General features: G+C 46.3%; 1 protein-coding gene across 3 annotated transcripts in view; it reads right to left on the bottom strand.

Annotated features, from left to right (window-relative positions):
* Window positions 1–19,503, bottom strand: part of DOCK1 (dedicator of cytokinesis 1) — a 262,705-nt gene that overhangs the window by 200,533 nt on the left and 42,669 nt on the right. For all 3 annotated transcript variants that reach the window (XM_063405101.1, XM_063405102.1, XM_063405103.1), the window contains exons 16-23: window positions 18,545–18,617; window positions 16,914–17,017; window positions 16,323–16,506; window positions 11,370–11,467; window positions 7,374–7,463; window positions 6,934–7,034; window positions 4,886–5,020; window positions 1,431–1,539 (exon numbers count right to left, since the gene is read on the bottom strand). In XM_063405101.1, coding sequence (XP_063261171.1) covers window positions 1,431–1,539; window positions 4,886–5,020; window positions 6,934–7,034; window positions 7,374–7,463; window positions 11,370–11,467; window positions 16,323–16,506; window positions 16,914–17,017; window positions 18,545–18,617 — 894 coding nt within the window. The remainder of the gene's footprint in view (window positions 1–1,430; window positions 1,540–4,885; window positions 5,021–6,933; window positions 7,035–7,373; window positions 7,464–11,369; window positions 11,468–16,322; window positions 16,507–16,913; window positions 17,018–18,544; window positions 18,618–19,503) is intronic.

Here is a 19,503-nt window from a genome sequence, read left to right on the forward strand (position 1 = left end):
CAGCACACACAGGAGCTGTGCTCTCCCCAGGGCTGCACAGTCTGAACCACTGCTGGTGGCATCTCTCCAGAGAAGTTTTCCTTCCTGCATCTCACGTGAACACAACCAAATCAATTTTTACCTTTTTTTTATTATTTTTCCCCCCTGAGGTATAAACTGTTGAAGAAAAAGCTCATGTTCATCCGCCTTCCTGCAGCAGGAGTCCCAGGAAAAGCAATCTCACATTCCACTCCTGTAATGTGCAAACTCCCTGTTTGTAAAACTCCAGACAGAAGCTCTGAGCCACAGCCTTCAGCTGCCCATTTCCATTCAGGACAGATGATTTGGCAGAGAAATGAAAATACACCTTTGCTGAAATGTGTAATGTCCCTATTTTTTTATCAGATGATCCATTCTGGGCCTCTCTGCCTAAAATATTCCTCCTCAGCTGCTTTATGCCCAGGATCTGTTTCTGCTGTGTGCTCAGCATGGCACCAGGAGCTCAGCTACAAAGGACTGGGGGCTCTGACTCGGGGCTTTTCCTGCTGGAACTTCTCCCACTGGCACAGGGATTTCCCACTGTCTGTCTCTGAGCAGCAGGAGCCCAACTGTCCCCAAATCCTACCCCAGCTGATTCAGCAGGGCTGGCTCAGGGGTTTTATCTCTTTTATAAACCCGAGTTGGAAGCACAGGGAGAAGTTCAAGGTGCAGCTTGCCCAACACACATTCAGGGCAGTCTCTGCAGTTCTCCATGATGAAAAAGATCCTCCACCTTCTGTACCCAGCCTCCTCTGGATACTGAAATCCTTCATCCTGTAAGTCAGAGCTTTTGCTCTTTGATAGCAGAACATTGGAGGGCACAGAGCCCTGCCCCACTGCATGAGGCAGTGTCACCAAAAGCAGATGTCTAAGCAGACATCTAAGGTCTAACAGGAAAGTCTAAGGGATGAAAGGTGGAGCTTCCAGTCCCACTCACTACTGATTTTCTTTCTAAAATATATACTAGGGCTTGAGACTCAAAATAGAAGTTCCTGAACAGCCTCAGATAGAAATAAATTAATTAAAAATGAGGATCTACACTATCATCAGCATCTCAAATATAATGCTTTGAAAACATCTGAACTTTAGGGTTTTAAAAGTTTAAAAAGCCAGATATCACTGGACCCAAATTAAGTTCTCTTTTTAAAATAAAAGTGAGCTTTTCAAAGTAATCAAAGGTTGAACTCAATGATCTTAGATGTCTCTTCGTACTTAAACCATTCTAGGATTCCATAAATGTGGAAATCTTTCTTTTCAAAGAAAGTTCTTTACAGTCACAAAGCCTTCAGCAGAAGCAGCAAGCATCAACCTTTCCTGAAGTAAAGCCAGCTTTTAAACACTAACAAACAAATACTTCACTGGCTGCCTTGCTGTGGTTTGGGATAAAAACTGGAGATCTGGACAGCACAAACCTTCACTATGACAGTCTGCTCAGAGTTGCTGCTCATCATCTCATTGATGGACTTGAAGAGCTGCAGCAGAGACTCCCTGAAGTCTGCTTCTCCTTTGTTTTCATACAGCCTGGAAAAGAATCAGGTTCCATCAGCACAAACCACAATGGAAACGCTATTTTAAAAAAATCTGGTGGGTTTTTTTGACAGTCAAAGGACAGATGACCATTTGTTGTCTTACATTTTTTCAAGAATTTCTACAACTTTCTTTACCAAATCAAGAGCTTTCTAATCCACAAAAAAATTTTAAAAAAATCCAACCAACCAACAACAACGAAAAAAAAAACCCCAAACAACAACACCACCACCTCAAGACAAGCCAGAGTGGCCAGGCTGGGCCAGCAGGAAGAAGGGATTTTTATTTTTATCTGTGTGCAGTGCCACATGCAGCAGTGGTGTCCCAGCCCCCTGGGACAGCCCCTCCACCCTGCAGAGGCCTGGCAGGACCCTGGCCAGGCTGCTCTGTGCTGATGGAGCCAGAAAGGAGCCAGACTTGCCAGCAAGCATTCAATAAAATCCACCAGTGGCCTAGGGTGAGCGACCTTGAACTGGGAAAAAAGAACCGAAGAACCCATCCACCCTCTTTTTGCTAAAAAGATTTTTTTTTCTGTGGGAAGAAGGCACTGAGGTTAAACTGTCTCAGCACTAATTTCAGGCTCAGTTTCCCATGCAGTCAGCACAGGAGTGACTCAGCCCCAGCCCAGCTCCAGGAGCAGGGTCCCTGTGCCTTCAGGAGATTCCTCAGAGCTGAGCTGCCCACTGGGATCCCCCCTCTCTCTCAGATGCTTTCAGGGGGGTAAAAACTGCACAGAGGCACCTGAGCAACACCAGAGGCCAAAAATACAGCCAAGGTGAAGAACTGGAATTCCCTGGAGTGGTTTAAATGCAGAACCAGCCCTGCTTCAGGTGTGGGATAGCACAACCCTCACTGGGAAACGAGGGGGACACCAGCACTGGCTCCTCATCATCCCTGGAAAACTTCCCCTCCTCAGGCAGCATGTGGGATTCATCTACACAAGGGATTATTAAGGACCAAAAAAAGGGATCTGGAATCCAGACTAAACCTAAACAGGGGGAACTTGAACATCACATGGGACTTCCAGGCCAGGCTGGACAGTGCTGGGAGCTCCCTGGACAGTGCAGGGTGTCCCTGCCCAAGGCAGTGCTGGAATGGGATGAGTTTAAGGCCCCTTCCCACCCATTCCATGACTCCTTCCCACCCATTCCATGACTCCTTCCCCCAGTTCAACCCCATCTCTACCCAGTCAGCTCTGATTGTCCCCCAGAGCCTCATCCAACAGCAACTGGGCTGCCACAGCCCTCCCTGGTCCTGGCTCTGATCCCCCAAACCCCTGGCACCAAGACCCATCAGAGCAGCTCCCAGCAGTTCAACTCCCTTTCACTTCCCTCCATTCTCCCCTGGAATTAAACCCAGCAGGAAGGTCTTGGGTGTAGTCTGCAGCTCAGAAAGAGAATTTCATGCAGAAATTTGCTGTGCACAATACTCGTACAAGTTCTTCATGTTCTAACATCACAGAACCATGGAATGGTTTAGGTGGGAAGGGATTTTAAATTCCATCAAGCCCCACTCCTGCCACGGGCAGGGTCACCTTGCAGTGTCTCAGGGTGCTCCAGGCTGGCCTTGGGCACTGCCAGGGATCCAGGGGCAGCCACAGCTGCTCTGGGCACCCTGTGCCAGGGCCTGCCCACCCTGCCAGCCAGGAACTCCTTCCCAACATCCCATCTAAAGCTGCATCATGATAGATCACATACTGCAGCTGGAACCAGGCTTTTCTTGGGATAAACACAGAGTTCAGGATCTTCCTGCTGCTTTACACTGAAGTTAGCAAGTATCATTTTTAATGCTCTGCTCAGAAACCTTTGGAAGCACCAGATATGAAAGTTTATTTTAACCTGGACACAGAGGAGATCAAAATTACAGGAAAAAACCCAAACCACATAATTGTGTTATTTTGCTGTGCACACTTCTATTCCCCTTTTAGGCTAAAAGAGAGGGTTATGCAGCATAAAAAACTTGTTAAGTCCCCATTTCCATAATGGATTTCAGTGTCCCCCTGAACAGATTAGAGAGGTGAAACTTAGACCAACAGAAAGAGTAACTGAGCTTGACAGGCCAATAAATCAAAGTGCTTCAGACAAAAAGCTCTGCCTTTCAAAAAGGAAGTTATAATGAAAATAAACAAGTTAGTCACAAATGCGTTCCTACTGTCAGTTAATAACATCTATTTATTTAATATATCTGATAAAGCACAAAAACTCTGCAGCTGTGAGAAAACAAGGTTTACACCAGGCTGGTGCTTCCAGCACAGCCTGGAGGATTTTAAATCTGTAGTAAATACACCACGAGCACTGGGATCATTACTGAGGAAATCAAATAAAGATATTTCTAAAGGTTACTTGTCATTTTGCACTTGTGATTTTGCCTTTACCAGCCTTTGCTGTAGTGAACAAATGGATGCTTAAAGTGGATGAACTTCCATGGATTTACCCAGAAACTCAACTGCTAAAATGCTCCATCCATCCACTGAGCCCATCACCTCTCCCTGCAGTTAAAATACACCATATTTTGGAATAAAATTCAGCCTGCTGCTTGTGATTCCTCAGCAGAGCAGCAGCAATCACTGCCAGCCCTGCCACACTCCTGCATTTTAATCACTCCAAATCCCACCCCCAGGGCAGGACCTGGGTCCTGCAGCAGAACAAACCCCAGGCTCTTCTGCATTCAGTAATTTTGCTGATTAATCCCTCGGGGTTTCCCAGCACTGAAGGGCTGAGCATTTGTGCTTCCCACACGGAAATCCCACAGCCAGTCCTGGAGGGTCACACTGTCTGTAAATCCAACCTGCAGCCACAGGGATTTTTTTTTTCCTGTTTTCAAGTGATTTGTAGGGCCTGCTACAGCCCCAGTGGCATCCAGTATTTTATGAATCTCACAGCAGGGCTCCTACAGAAATAAATTCCAAGCCCTAAATTAGAGAAAAGGGTGGTGGAGATGGTAACTGAAGAGCTCTACATAAATCCCTTGTAATAAGGTTGTTACCACTGCTAACAAGCAGTAAAAGGACTCAATCTCAGTGAAGATCTCATCAGCTTGGTTTATAACTACTGAAACATCTTGTGTATAAAACACAATACAGTAACAGAAGTTTTCCCCAAATAGTGCCAACCTTTAATTGCTCAGAGACCTAAACTATCATGATTTTACCAATTCACTGCTACTGCAAATTCAGATCTCTGCTGGAGAGGGAAAACCCTTCTCCTGAAACAGCTTCCCACAGTTTCCAGTTTTTCTAAAACAGAGCCACACTAAGGCATTTTAAGTGATGGACTGGACAATTTTGGCAGTTTTGGGGGCATTATTGGCAGTGGGAGGTTTGAGCACTGCCTGTACTCACTGGTTGAACAAGATCCTGGAGCGGACAATGAACTTGAAGATGTATTCCAAGGCTTTCATGGCTTTGAAGAGCTGGTCAGTGATGCCACACTTCTCAGCATTGTCCACGTAAGTCTTTAAAACCTTGGTCAGTTTTCTGTTTAAATACAAAAAACCCACATCCAAGTTACAAGTGTTCTCACAGAATTTCCATTTTGAAAAGTGTAAAGAAAAATTAGATACAATGTTAATTCTTCAGCTAATAAACTCACTGTGGTTTTGTTTTGCTGATAAATAGCTGTAACTTACTCTTGAGCAAAAAACCAAAAACCACAGATCATAACCTCATTTAACACACACGCAATACAACAAATCTCAGAAAGGCTGATTTTCTGCTGGATGTTCAGATGGACATTCAGATTTAGGCTCTGAGAAAGATGCACCTACTAACAATAATCAGAATTAAATGAAATACAAGCATGCTGTTAGAAGTAACACGAAGTATGACTTTTTTCATTCAACAAGGCTTCCCCTTTAGAAAGCTTTCCTGTGGATTTTGGGCTGAAATTTGTAAAATTTATTTCTCAAAGTATACACCACCAGCTGGAAATTCTCTTCTTCCCCATTTGAAAGCCTATCAAACTCGAAAGTGAAACAATTTTCAAAATAATCCCATTTCAGCTCCCTCCCTTCCAATGAATATAAATCAGGGCTTTAATGCAAGCACGAGCAATTCCATTTTAAATCATCCCAGCTCCAGTGCCTGATCCAGCATCCCCACTCCAGGTAAAAGCTCCACGTTCTTCCCCACTAACAGAACACAACCCCCAGCTCCCAGAGATCCTGCTGCCTGGGAGAAAACTGCCTGAGAATTCCAAATAAACACCTAAATATTGCCAGACCACCTCTCTTTATGTCAAGGCAACAGCTGAAGGGTGGCTGGATGACCTTGGAGCTCTTTTCTGTGCTGGGTGTTCTGTGAATGAAAGGCAGGGAGAGGGCAGAGATCTGTCACATCCACGGGGACACCTCAAGCCAGAATTCAGCTCTTCCCTGTTTCTGCCTCCCTGCACTTGAAGGGAAGGATGCTCTCCATACCAGCCATGAAAGGAACAGCCTCAGCTTTTCCTGACAAATCCAGGGGATGCAGGATGTTCCACCAGAGCTGCAACAGCAGTGGCAACTCAGCGATCAAAAATCAGCGTTGAGACTGAAGGCTCAAATCTTCTCTGGGAATTCAGGAAAGATCAGGGAAAGGTTCATCCCCAGAGGTGCTGGCACTGCCCAGGCTCCCCAGGGAATGGTGACAGCTCTGGGGCTGCCACAGCTCCAGGAGGGTTTGGACAAAGCTCCCAGGGATGCCCAGGTCGGGGTCTGTGCAGGGCCAGGAGCTGGAATGGATCACCCCTGTGAGTCCCTTCCAGCTCAGGGTATTCTATAATTTTATGATAAATAATTCCCTAATTTTAAATTCAGTATTTTCAATCATTTTCAGGTCCCTTGACAGAGACTGCACCAGCAAAGGGCACCCCAGGTTTCCTGGTTTGGGTTTGCCTTCCCCCCAGCTCTGCTAAGACATCCATTAGATATTTTTCCTCCAACACTGACAGCAAAGATTCCAACTTTCAAAAAATACTTAAGGCAACAAAAACAGTGGGCCTTTGTTTTTCTGTCCTTCACTGCTTCTTCCCCACATTGCCAGTAATGTGGGTAATCGAGGGTACAATGTCATTTAATGCACAAAAAACCCAGTATTTGAAGCACCTTAATTGGACATGATTTCCTTCCAATATGAGTGAGAAGTGCTTTTGTTTTCCTTACAAAACAACTCCTGAAATTGTCAAATCATCCTCTTCTTCATTACAGCACAATCAAGGCTTCTCCTTGCACAGGACTGAAAGTTTTACCATTTCATTTCAAGAGAGAAACAAAGCCTATCCTCAGTCTTCTTCAAGATCCTCCAAATCCCATGGGCACATTCCTAATTAAGCTACATAAACGAGTAATTAAATAACATTTCCTGGGAAAATTCTCCAAGTCACATTAGGAAAAATAAATTTTCCAGCTTACGTGTAGGCCAAGGTAGCACTGAAATGTTTCTTGATGTAGGTCTCCAAGACAGGGTTGAAATGTTGAAATTTTCTGTCAGCAATCAGTCCAATGATAAATACCTGAAAAAAACAGCATAACTAGTGTGCTGTTCTCAAAACAATATTTTTGTCCATTGCTCTTTGTTCTCAGAGAAGACACATTACAATTTTCTGACATTAAAATTTCTGCTTCTGTCCTAAATTCTGCTGTTAATCCATTAGAATTACTGGATCTGAGTGCTCCCTTATTTTCTGGGAGGATGACATGATATAATCCAACTCCCTCTGGATCTGAACCTTTAAATATAACTTTTAAATTAAAGTAACTCTCAGCTCAGATCTTCTCCATGAATAAACTTCATTCTATCATTTCTCCCCCACTGTTCTGTACATTCCAGACCCTCCCCACTGCAAACTCACCAAAGCATCAAACACCAAAGTGTCGAAGGTCTCACTCTCTGAGTTCTCCATCATGATGTTAAAAAGGGCATCCAGTGTATCTTGAAGAAACTACAAGGAAAAACCACAGCTCATCATGTTTTCAGAGGAAAATCAAATTTAGATTCCACACAGGTTTCTACAAATATTTTTGCTAAAGGAAAGGCATTTCAAAAGTTAGCACAAAAATTGAAAATCCAGCACTTCTCTTTTCGGTAAATGATTTTTAGTGAAGTTGATTATCCATACACAGGTTATCACTCCAACAGAGAAAAATGAAGCCAGAAATCACACTGGGCACACCTGGACAAGGACTTTGATCTGTGACAATGCTCCAACAACAAGAATTTCCAAACTGCAGATTCACCACACGGTCACCAGGCCCATGCATTGCTGAAATCTGGGGTGTTCCAGAGCACAAAGCACACACAAAACTGAGCCTCATGCCAAGGAATGTGGGACTGAGGCATGGAATGCCCTCAGAACATCCCTCAGAGCCACCATGGGGTCACTCATGCAGGCACGGGAACAGAGCACCCCACTGCTGCCCCAGCCCCAAACCTACACAGGCACTGCCCTGCCCGGGCACCCCGTCTGTGCAACACCACTGGAAAAGCAGTGCCAGAGGCTGCCAGTCAAGCACAGGGACAAAAAGCTTCCTGAATTCCAGGAGCTCTTCCCAGGACAGCCAGGAATCCATGCACTGCCAGAGATACTCATCGCTCCTGCTGGGGTGGGATTGAGTCTGAGCAGCTCCTTCCTCCAGCTGGCACAGACACACAGGGGCTCCTCCAGGGCACAGCCAGGCTGCATCACAGCTCATTTGGGTTGAGAAAGAAGGGGTTAAATGTGGATGGTCCCAGCACATCTGTCTCAAATCATCCCAGAATGGTTTGGGTGGGAAGGGACCTTAAATCCCACCCAGTGCCCCCCTGCCATGGCAGGGACACCTCCCACTGTCCCAGGCTGCTCCAGCCCCAGTGTCCAGCCTGGCCTTGGGCACTGCCAGGGATGCAGGGGCAGCCACAGCTGCTCTGGGCACCCTGTGCCAGGGCCTGCCACCCTCACAGGGAAGTAAAACAAAAAAAAAAAAAGTTTTTGCCTTGTAGATGAGACAAGGTGTAATTGGGGAAGAACAGCTCAACAGGCAGAAGGGAACTGATGCTGAGATTCCAGCTACAAGAGGCATTCCACACTGTGAGAGGGATGGAAAAGCAGCCTGACTCCCACCTTTGAAAATGTTTAGCTGTGCAATGAGTCTCCTGGCTCAAGCCTGATCCACCTGATCTCCTAACTCTGCAGTCAAACGTCAGGAATTAACCCCCCTTCACAGCTGAATGTCAAACTCCTTAAACCAATGAACAGAGTCACAGTTTCTGCTGTGATGAAAAAACAGAAAACCAGAATTCTTGAGGCTGATCTTAGCCCAGTCCTGGGGAAGAGCCAGCTCATAATTTCACTACAGGGGCAAAAGAAAAACATCACCTTCTCACAGCCTTACTCATTCCATTAAAGAAGATGTGCAAATAAAGCACATTAAAGGCTGGACTTGATGTTCTAAAGGTTGAACTCGATGATCTCAGAGGTCTTTTCCAACCTAAATGGTTCTGTAATTCTAAATGATCCAGTGGCTGCTGCCAGCTGGCAGCGAGGGAAGTGCAAAGCACAGCTCTGAGCCTCGACAGGAGAAGTTTCTCTCCTGGTCTGAAGAGAAGTTGCACTCCTGGGTCCCACACACTGAGTCCTCTGGAAGCCAGAGGCTGATCAAGCCTTGATTTCACATTCAGGCACCTCAGCCTGATTCTCATTAGCAGAGTTCAGGTTTTAAATCTCCTCACCAGGACTTGGTGCAGCAGGCAGGAAAAGCACAGCAGAGATGCTGCTGCTGTGTGAAGGGGCAGGGCATTTCTCAGGTACCATGAATAATTCCTACACTATTAGTTTACATTCTCATACTCCACAGGCTCTGCACAAATGCAGCCAGAGCCTCTGGGGAAGGGAGATAACATTTACAGCCTCCACAGACACTGAGAACAGGCACAAATGGGGATCTGGGCTCATCTCCACTCAGAGAAATGAACACCAGCAGACCCAGGCCTTTTACTGGGAGTTCTAAAAACAGGCAATGGCTTAACAGAAAATATAAATGTGTTTTATCACATCAATACTTTTTTTAAAGATATCCAGACTGCACTGGGTATTGCAGTTAAAAACACAAAGGGCAAAGAGAGCTGGAAGGACAGAAAGGAACAGTTCCAAACCAGATCCTGCAAGGGAGCAGGCTCCAGAGAGATGGAACAGATGGAGAATGTGAACACTGGCCCTCTCAAAAAGGGATGGAACGGGTGGTGGAAGCAACATGAAACATTCCCTCTTCTGCCCTCTGCATGATTCCAGCTGTGCTCAGGGAGAAGGGAATCTCACTGATTCCAGCTGTGCCCAGGGACAAGGGAATCTCACTGATTCCAGCTGTGCTCAGGGAGAAGGGAATCACTGATTCCAGCTGTGCTCAGGGAGAAGGGAATCTCACTGATTCCAGCTGTGCCCAGGGACAAGGGAATCTCTGATTCCAGCTGTGCTCAGGGAGAAGGGAATCTCACTGATTCCAGCTGTGCCCAGGGACAAGGGAATCTCTGATTCCAGCTGTGCTCAGGGAGAAGGGAATCTCACTGATTCCAGCTGTGCTCAGGGACAGGGGAATCTCACTGATTCCAGCTGTGCTCAGGGAGAAGGGAATCTCACTGATTCCAGCTGTGCCCAGGGACAAGGGAATCTCACTGATTCCAGCTGTGCTCAGGGAGAAGGGAATCTCTGATTTCAGCTGTGCTCAGGGAGAAGGGAATCTCACTGATTCCAGCTGTGCTTGGGGAGAAGGGAATCTCACAGATTCCAGCTGTGCTTAGGGAGAGGGGAATCTCTGATTCCAGCTGTGCTCAGGGAGAAGGGAATCTCTGATTCCAGCTGTTCTCAGGGAGAAGGGAATCTCTGATTCCAGCTGTTCTCAGGGAGAAGGGACTCTCACTGAGCCCTGAGCCTGTGCCAGCTGCAGAGCTCACTCCAAAACTTCTACTCAGACCCCATCTGTGCATCCTGAGGAGATCCCCACCCAGCAGGAATGTGCCACACACTCTGGGATCTCACTCTGGGAGCGGAGGGAGAATTCCAAGTGACAGAGCCATGGCAGGAGCCAGCACCGCTGCCAGGATTCTGCTCTCAAACCCCCAGGACAAAGGCACAGCCAGCAGAACCTTCCCAAAACACCAACCTGTGGGACCTCACCTTCCCCACCCTCCCAGGATGACAAATCAGCATTCCCAGGTCCTTTCACCTACTCCAAGCTGAGGCTTCATTGTGCTTCTATTAAAAAATCCCCTGAAGTAAGGAAACAACTCTCCAGGGTCACCTGTCCCCAAGTACATCTTCTGACACTCTTTTAGATTTGATTTATTGCAACACCTTCAATAAAGTCCCAGCCTCCTCTTTTGCACAGCTAAACCTGTCTTTATGCAGCTCTCTGCAATCACTCAGTGGCCTTGGCAAATGTAAATAACTTGGCTCAGCTAAATGTTTCCAGAAGTATTTTTTTAAAAGAAAACAACAGCAGCACACACTAGGATTGCATTCCACACCCATAGATTAAAAATATATTTAATATCACCATGTAAGACTTCTGAGATGTCTAATCTTGCAAAGAAAAACACCTTTTCTTCGTGTATCTGTATAGAAAAATTCACCAAAGTGCTAGGAAAAAATAACCTAATTTACAGGAATGTGCATTTGATGTGTGTTTTATCAGTTCTGAAACATCTGAGGTGTTCTTGGAGGGCAGGGAGAAGAGATCAGCACCCTGGAGTCTGGGATTCCTGGATTCAATTTAGGTGAGTGAGTGCAGTGAGGTTGAGGGGGAGAGTGTGGGGGAGCCAAAAAAAATAAAAGACACCTCAAAATCTGGGATTTTTACAGACATTAACTCCTTACCTTGACCACTTCACCACCATCAACCTTCATCAGCTGCTTCAAGTTCTGGTGCAGCAGGCTCGTGTTGGATCTCCACTTCAGCAGTCCCAGGAGATCAACTAAGAATAAAAAAAAAATCAGCAATTATCTCAGGCAGGCTATTTCCCTTTCCTCAGGCTCCATCACCACATGCAGGACACAAAGTTTTGTTTCCTCTCTTCAGCCTTTTTCTCTGGACAACAACGTGTCTCTGGTACCCTCTGACGCTGCAGAAACCTCGGACAATCCTTCTGCCCTGCCACAACTCTGACAGGCTCTCAGAAAAGCAGCCAGCTTTTGAAATATCAGCAGGAAAATCTAGGCCAAGGGAGCCTGGTCCCTGGGTTTTTAATTTGCTCTACACAACAGTTGTGTATTTAGAAAAAGATGCCAAAATGAAATTAGTCAGCCACCAACACAGCCGTATCTACAGGGCAGTGACTCTCCCAGCATTAATGTCTCCAGCTTCTCTGCTCTCACTGCATCAGCTGCACAGAAAATAAAACACAAAGAGCTGCAAACTAAATGAGACTGGGGGAGAGCTGGTGATGGATACCCCTGGCTGCTCTCAAGGGATGGACCCTGGGGCACAGCCCGGATCATGCAAACGGTGCCATCCTGGGGATGGTGGCACTGCAGCATTCCCTGGTAAATCAGGGAATGCAGGAGGCCAGATCTCTCCAGCACTCCCTGCAGAGCTTCCTTCAGGGAAAACTCCTGGGGAGGAGCTCTCAGGGGGTTCCCCTGCAGGGAAACCTCTGGTAAATCCCAACCCAGCACTGGAACCCAGCACTGCCCACTGAGCCCAAACCCCACACTGCCTCAGGGGAAAACTCCTCCCCATGAAAAGCCAGTGTTCAGCACAAAATAAAACTCACAGCAGCTCCTGCTCAGGAGAAGCCTCCAATAAAAAACTGAACTCGATGATCTTAAAGGTCTTCTCCAACTTAAATGATTTTATGTCTGATTTAGAGACTCACTACCTTCAGTTTTGCCCCTGGGCCACTACTGCACCTTACCCACCTCCCCATATAATTCATACTGTGGGAATTCTGCCCAAAATAACTCAAACAGGCACTTTCTCCCAACAAATACCCCCTCACCTCTTTGCTATTCAGACTTTCAAAGCAACCAACACAAGGTTTACCAAGGCATGAATCTGCAGTGTTTATTCTGAAAATTATCTGCAGAGACTCAAAGCAGCTGCTATGCTTTTCTGAAAAAGCTTTCATTTGAAGTAATAAATGAAATTACTTCTAGTGGAAAGGACTGCAGTACTGCTTGGAAAGATTCCCCTCTGAGCAGCACTCAAACCAAAGCCTTCCCATCATCTCTTTGTGAGGAGAAATCAAGAGGCTTTTACTACATTAAAGCTTTGAAAGACTTGAATCCAAGTCCTCCATTCCTTTTAATACATCCTACAAGAAGTCTACAGCCTGAACCCAAAGTCTTAGAAACTGAGTATTAACAAAAAAAAATTGCTTCTGGAAGCAAAGCGAAGATGCCTCCATGAGTTATCCAAAGTGTTTCATGGATGTATTTATATCAGCTTTCCAGCCCTGAACTTGGCTGCAGCCTGACTTGTAACAAGGCATCAGCCTGACAGGAGAAATGATCTGAACAAAAGCCAGCCCACGGACGAGCTCTGCGCAGGATTGCCCCAAGAAAACAAACCCACGTGGACGGCAGCGTGACGGCACAGCAAATGCTACATGAATATACATCTGTGAGCACAAAATGTCAGGGCAGGCCAGCTGAGAGGGAAAAGGAACTTCCAGGCTATGGAAAAACCCGCTGGTAGTGCGAGCACTCCTTAACCCCAGCACGGCACCAGGCACTCAGTGCCCCTCCTCTCACAGGGCTGGGTGTAAAATAATGCACTGAAAGGAGGGAAAACTGCATTTTAGCATCCAGAAAACAGGAATGCTGGAGTCAGCCCAGGTCAAGAGAAATTTGAGGTTAGAAAACATCAGGAGGAAGACAGAATGAGGCTGCCCAGAGAAGCTGTGGCTGCCCCTGGACCCCTGGAAGTGTCCCAGGCCAGGCTGGAGCAATGTGTGACAGTGGGAGGTGTCCCTGCCATGGCAGGGGGTGGCACTGATGATCATTAAGGACATTTCCAACCCAAACCAGTCTGGGATTCTGTGACTGCCCACTGAAAATGGTTTGAACACCCAGACTGAAAAGTCCCCAACAGTAACTTGGCTTTATTAATGTGATTTATTATTCTATGGGCTGCACAGGAAGGTTTTCTTTTACAGAGTATTTAACAGAGGAAGGAAACACCCCAAGTTCCTGCCTATCTGCTTTCCTTAACCTGGATCTGTGCAAAAGCTTCCCTACAGAAACATCCAAACTTTCCTCAAAGCCCAGCCACTGAATTCAGTTAGATATTTCCCCTCTAACTAAATACCCATCTGTTCTCTGAAATTCTCTGCCTTCTTCAATTTAACATTTGATTCTCCAGTCTGTATGGTTTTTATTCTAATTCTGTGCTTACATTTTCACTTTTTATGGCACTACAGCACTTCCATTTGTCACGTGTGTGTGTTGGTTTCTTTTAATTATCAACCACGCTAAGTCAAATTCCTCCCAACTGTTCTCCAAAATCCTGGGAGATCCAAGTCCTGACTCCATGAAGGAACAGCCACTATGATCCAGAGATTTGAGTGCTTCAGGCAGAAAAGAAAACAGAGAAATTCTTGGAATAAGCCTTAGAGATGCCCTGGATGCTTCCTACAGCAAACCCACGAGGACAGCACCAGCCAGCTCTGCCTGTTGATACCTGAACATCTCCCAGCAGGGCCATTAATGCAATTCCAGCTCTGTTCCCATCACCCTGAGAACAAAAGGATATCCTGGGAGTCTGGGATGAGGCTCCAGGAGGATTTACTTCCACAGGCACCGAGGGTTTTCCTCCTCTTTGTTTTACATCACCACTCTTCCTCAAAATCAACTGCAAAGTCCAGGAAAAGGCCAGGGGATGTCCTGCTTTAATAAATTCTGCCCAAATCACTAAAAACTGCTCAAGTGTTAACTAAGTAAACACTTCACACCATCCCTCTCTCTCAAAGCCTCAGCATGGCCAGGTTTGTTGTTTTGAAGACTTTTCCCTGCTAAGGACATCAATTACTGACAGAAAAGCAACACTAAAAACTCACAGTTCATGGAGAACTGAAGTCCAGGCAGCCCTCAGAGAGCTCACACAAAAAAGTCTCTGCACCATCAAACACCAGGCAGAAAAAGCCAGATGACTTATTCACATACTTTCAGAATTACTAAAAATAAGTCTTAAAGCCAGTTCTAAGATAGTCATGGAGGATAAAGAAAGAGCTATCATAGGTAAGCAAAGGGACAAAAATCTGCTTTGGCTCAATGTTCTTCTAAGGATAATAATGGATTTTTACTTACTTGTTTTTGAGAAAGCTAAAGGAAGAATATTAACCAACGATTTCACAGAACTTAAAACCAGCTTCAGAAATCACCATCTGAAAAGCACTGCCAATTTTCAGATGAAAACTGATACTTGAGGGAGGAATTTAATGATGATATTTTGTTTTGTTTCTTTCCTGCTCAACGAGACATGGTGATCTTGCTTAATAATGTCACAGTACTTTGAAGAGAGAGAAAAGACTTTGGCAACTCCGAGGAAAAGTTTCCCAGACAACATAATTAACAGCAGCATTAAATAAAGATCAGCCCTTCAAAGCAAACAATATGTAAATTAAGCACCAAACAATGCTCAGGCTTAATTTTAATAGCAGTTCCATGAAAGCCACATCAATATATTGATCACTGGGAAATGCTTTTAACTACTAACAAGCACTGGGGAAGGCTGAGGGCAAAAACAGCACAGATTTTCCACCAAAAAGCAGTTTAATTCCAGATGTTGGCTCCTGCTCTCCAGGCCCCACTGTGCTGCTGCTGAGTGTGAGCCCATCCTTGCTGGGAAATCCTACAAGCACATCCCTGGTTTTTGCTGAACGCCCTGCCAGGCTCCAAGGCTGCCAGATTGCAGTGGATCCGATGTGCTCTGCATGTGAAACAGGCAGGAGGTGCCACTGGAAAACAGCCCAGGCATGGAGCAGGGACACCCCCCTGGCCAGAGGGGACACTGGCAGTGATTCCAGCACCTCCCCTCCCCACGGAGCTCCCTGAGTCACAGCAGCTCCCTGGGATGACTCAGTCCCCATGGAATGACCCTCCCACACTCCCCACTCACTGCTGGAGCACAGGAGAACAAGGCATCGCTCCATGGCAACCAGCACAGCAACTGCACACAGGGCACGGGCTGCAAATGGGAAAGGTTTGCTTTGGTGCCTGCCACAGCCTTGGGATGCGCTCAGCCAGCTGACAAAGGGAAAAATGCACGGAATGCCAGGTTTAGAAGGAACACAGGAAGCCAAGGCCACTCCTGGGAAGGTGTGGGAACAGGACAGTAATCTCCAGGCAACATCCTCCCCTACCATCCCCTCTGCACACCAGAGAAAACATCAGAGCTGACCTCAGCCCTGAGATGTGGATGCTGCACCTTGGGATAACATCAGCCAGCTTTGTTTGGGAGCAGAGCCCTGGCATTATCTACTCTTGAAAGCAAACTCATCCCCTTCCTCAGGGCTGCTTCTCAAGGAAAAGTAAAATGCCACAGGGCCTGTTTCAGTGCACTTGAGGGGAAGAATCTCAGCTACATGGGAAACAATACCCCTGGTTCTACTTAATTCGGGATTCTTCTGGATTTTCAGACAAACCAACTGCTCTGGAGCAAAGCAGAGAGAAGGCTGGGTGGCTCCCACACTCACCCACACAGCCTGACCCAGCAAAGAGCCACCAGCAGTCCCATGGAATGGGGATAATGGGATGGAGAAGGCAGCAGAGCCAGCACACAGACCCCAGCCCTGCTGGGAGCAGCAGACTCCAGCCCTGCTGGGCACTCACCGTTCTGGGTCAGCTTGGTTGAACACACCAGAGTGGAAATCTGGAAGGAGTCTTTGCTGATGGTGCAGCTCCCAAGGTTCTGCATGCTCTTGCCTGTTGCTGAGTGTCCCTTCTCCTCCAGCTCGATTTTTGTGGAGGGCAGACTGAGATAGGTGGAGGCATCCTCCAGCTTCTTGGCCTCTGCCTACAGGGATGTTTGAAACACAGCAGGAGGAAATATCCAGTCAAAATCTCAGTAATAAGAAAACTTGAACATTTATTCTGGATTTTCTTAGGTTTGGAGTTATCAAATGCATCTTTAACAACACTAATTTAGCACTAATCTGTCTACATTAGAGCCAAAATGGGATTATTTAAAAGGCTACAGAATTCACTTTTCCAACCCACAAAAAACTCAAGAATAAATGCCTTTGATATTAAAACATGCTAAAGGTTCAACACTCAATCTCCCATATAAACCAACAGCTCAGGACCTGCTGCTTAGTTTGATTTAACAGAAGAGTCCAAAACACATTTTCCAGTGTAATTCTGGAACAGAATTCCCCAGAAGTCCCTCAGTGGAGCTTCCCTGCTGGGAAGTGAAAATTATACCTTGTAAACGATGAGGTCGTGCTCTCCATCTCTCAGAGTTGTCCCATCATATCTCATGAGCTTCACAAATGCCAGAGCAAATATTTTCTCAGATTTATCTTTGGCTGTTACCAAAAAAAAAGACAAATCAGCACATAATGATTTCTACAGTCAGGATACCTGAATCTCACCAATATGGAGAACCTGTCAGTGAGTGACCACAGCAAAGATTCTTATGGAAATTCAGTGTACAAAAAACTGGGGAAGTCTTCTAAAAGCAAGACAGGACCAAAAAAAAAAGCCAAATGAACACATCAGCAATAACCAGATGCTTCGTGTTTCCATATTGCGCCTGTTCCTTTTTGAACAGCTTTATAAAGGCAAATTTTAAACACAAAACAAATGTGATGCGTGGAGAAAGCCCAGGTTTTTAGAAGGATGGCAGTGTTTGGGAGCTGGAATAAAGATTAAACACCAGCACTGAGATCTCATCAGAGCACAGAGCCCTGAGGACACACATTTGGAAGGGGAACATTAGAAGCAAAACAGAAACGGGGTCCATAATTGCAGATGAAGTGCCACAGTTTTTTGAAAGCTGACCCATTCTGCAGCCAAAGAACTAAAAAATGCATTCAGCTTGTTCTTGCTCAAATCTGTTGGCAAAAGTTTAAAAAAACAAAGCAACAGTTGAAGGAGAGATCACAAAGGAAGCTGAGAAGTAAAGCCAGAACCAAAGTGCCATCACCTTGAAACAGCCCAAGGAGCCTGGGAGAAAGCCCTGAAAGGGGCTCTTTTTAATATTTAGGGATGACCTCTTTTAAATATTTAGGCTGTGGCCAACCTAAATACTTGAGTCATCATAAGAACATTTCTGACTCAATAATTTGTAGCACATGATCATAATTCTGATAATAATGACACTGACTTTTGGAACATTGCTTTCCTTAAAAAGTATCAGTCTCTAGATTGTTTTATTAATTTTCTTAATCCTAAAGTCTTCAATTACTGATGCTAAGCCAACTGTGAACAGTCACGTTCCCATTTGCTGAAGATCTTTACTACTCCCTACCTTTAAGATACAGAATTCCACAACCCTCTGAGTTACTAATGGAAAGCTTTACTCCATTAGTAACCTAGTAAAAAATTCCATTTGTTCCCTTTGGAGAAAAAACTGGGCAGGGAAGGAAAAACTCCATCAGGATAGGCAGGAGTGAGGAAGATGTAAAGGGAAAAAGGAGCTGAGACATGACATGAAGTAAAATGTAACAAATTTAATCCTGCACTAAAAGCGATGGCAATAATCAGTTCTGGACTGGGAATGTGGGAATGCCATCCCTGCTCCAGGAGACTGTGGCAGCAGGCACTGCAGGAAATCCCAAGGACAGATGGAGTGTCTTGGGTTCAAGGCAAGATGTATTCTATTCCATCTGCTGAATCCTGTTGGGGAGGTGTTTCTTTCTTTCTCTCTTCCATGACCCATCCCTCATAACTCTGGGGGGAATCTTCTGTTAATGGACCAGCGGTTCAAACCAGCTGGGGCAGGGTTCTATAATACTTCTTAGGGAGGGGGTTTATACTCTCCGTTCCAAGGGAACTCCAGCCTTTCCCTGGCAGACACCCCCCATTCCCAACCAGGAGCCCGGGGTACTCACAGTCCTGCGAGGAGCGGTGGCGGAAGGTGAACCTCAGGTGGCTGCGGTTCACGTCCTCGATGGGGATCGCGACCTGGCACCGGGGGGAAGGAAAGAAGGGTCAGGGCAGCACCTGCAGCCTCCCCAGCCCCACCCAGACATCCTCCAGCACTGCCAAACCATCACTGAGGGACAACCCCAACAGCCCCTTTCTGTCTATGGGCACAACAAGGGCGCCTTTGGAGGGAAAATTCTGATGTGGGGAGCAGCTCCAAGGCCTTGTGAGCACACAGCCCCTGCTCCCACTGCTGCACAGACTGAATGGAGTCCAGAAAGCCAACACCAACCTCCAAGCTTGGCAGTGGAAAGGTTATTACCCAGCAAAATGAGCAGGTTTAAAGCACAACCACCTCCCCAGAGTGATGAGTCCAACACAAGGGGAGGGGAGGAGAAGGAAATGTTCAGTGTAGCACCTTCAGCCTCTCCCAACCCCATCCAGACACGTTCCAGCAGTGCTCTGGCACTGCCAATGATTGAGGAGTGCCAGTCCCAGCAGCACATCCATCCTCTGCCATTCCCCAACAGCCCTTTGCTGTCTATGGACACAACAAGGGCACCTCTGGAGGGAAAACTCTGCTGTGGGGAGCAGCTCCAAGGCCCTTGTGAGCACACAGACCCTGCTCAGAGACAGACTGCGTGGAATCCAGAATCAGCCTCCTCTGCAATCTCCAAACTTGGCACTGGAGAGGTTATTACCCCACAAAACGAGCAGGCTTAAAGCACAACCAGCTCCCCAAACACTGGTGAGTCCGACACCATGGCAAATATGTTTTAGCCTTAATATCCTGCTCTCCTCCAGGTCAGCTTCATGGAAATAGAGCAAAGCATTCCTGAAGAGATGCTGGAGCTTCCCCACAACAGCCATGCTGAACAAGGGCTGAGATAAAATTCAATATGCAATCAAAGGCAAAGCCTTTCTT

The sequence above is a fragment of the Prinia subflava genome, chromosome 9 (assembly GCF_021018805.1).
Source record: "Prinia subflava isolate CZ2003 ecotype Zambia chromosome 9, Cam_Psub_1.2, whole genome shotgun sequence".
NCBI lineage: Eukaryota > Metazoa > Chordata > Aves > Passeriformes > Cisticolidae > Prinia > Prinia subflava.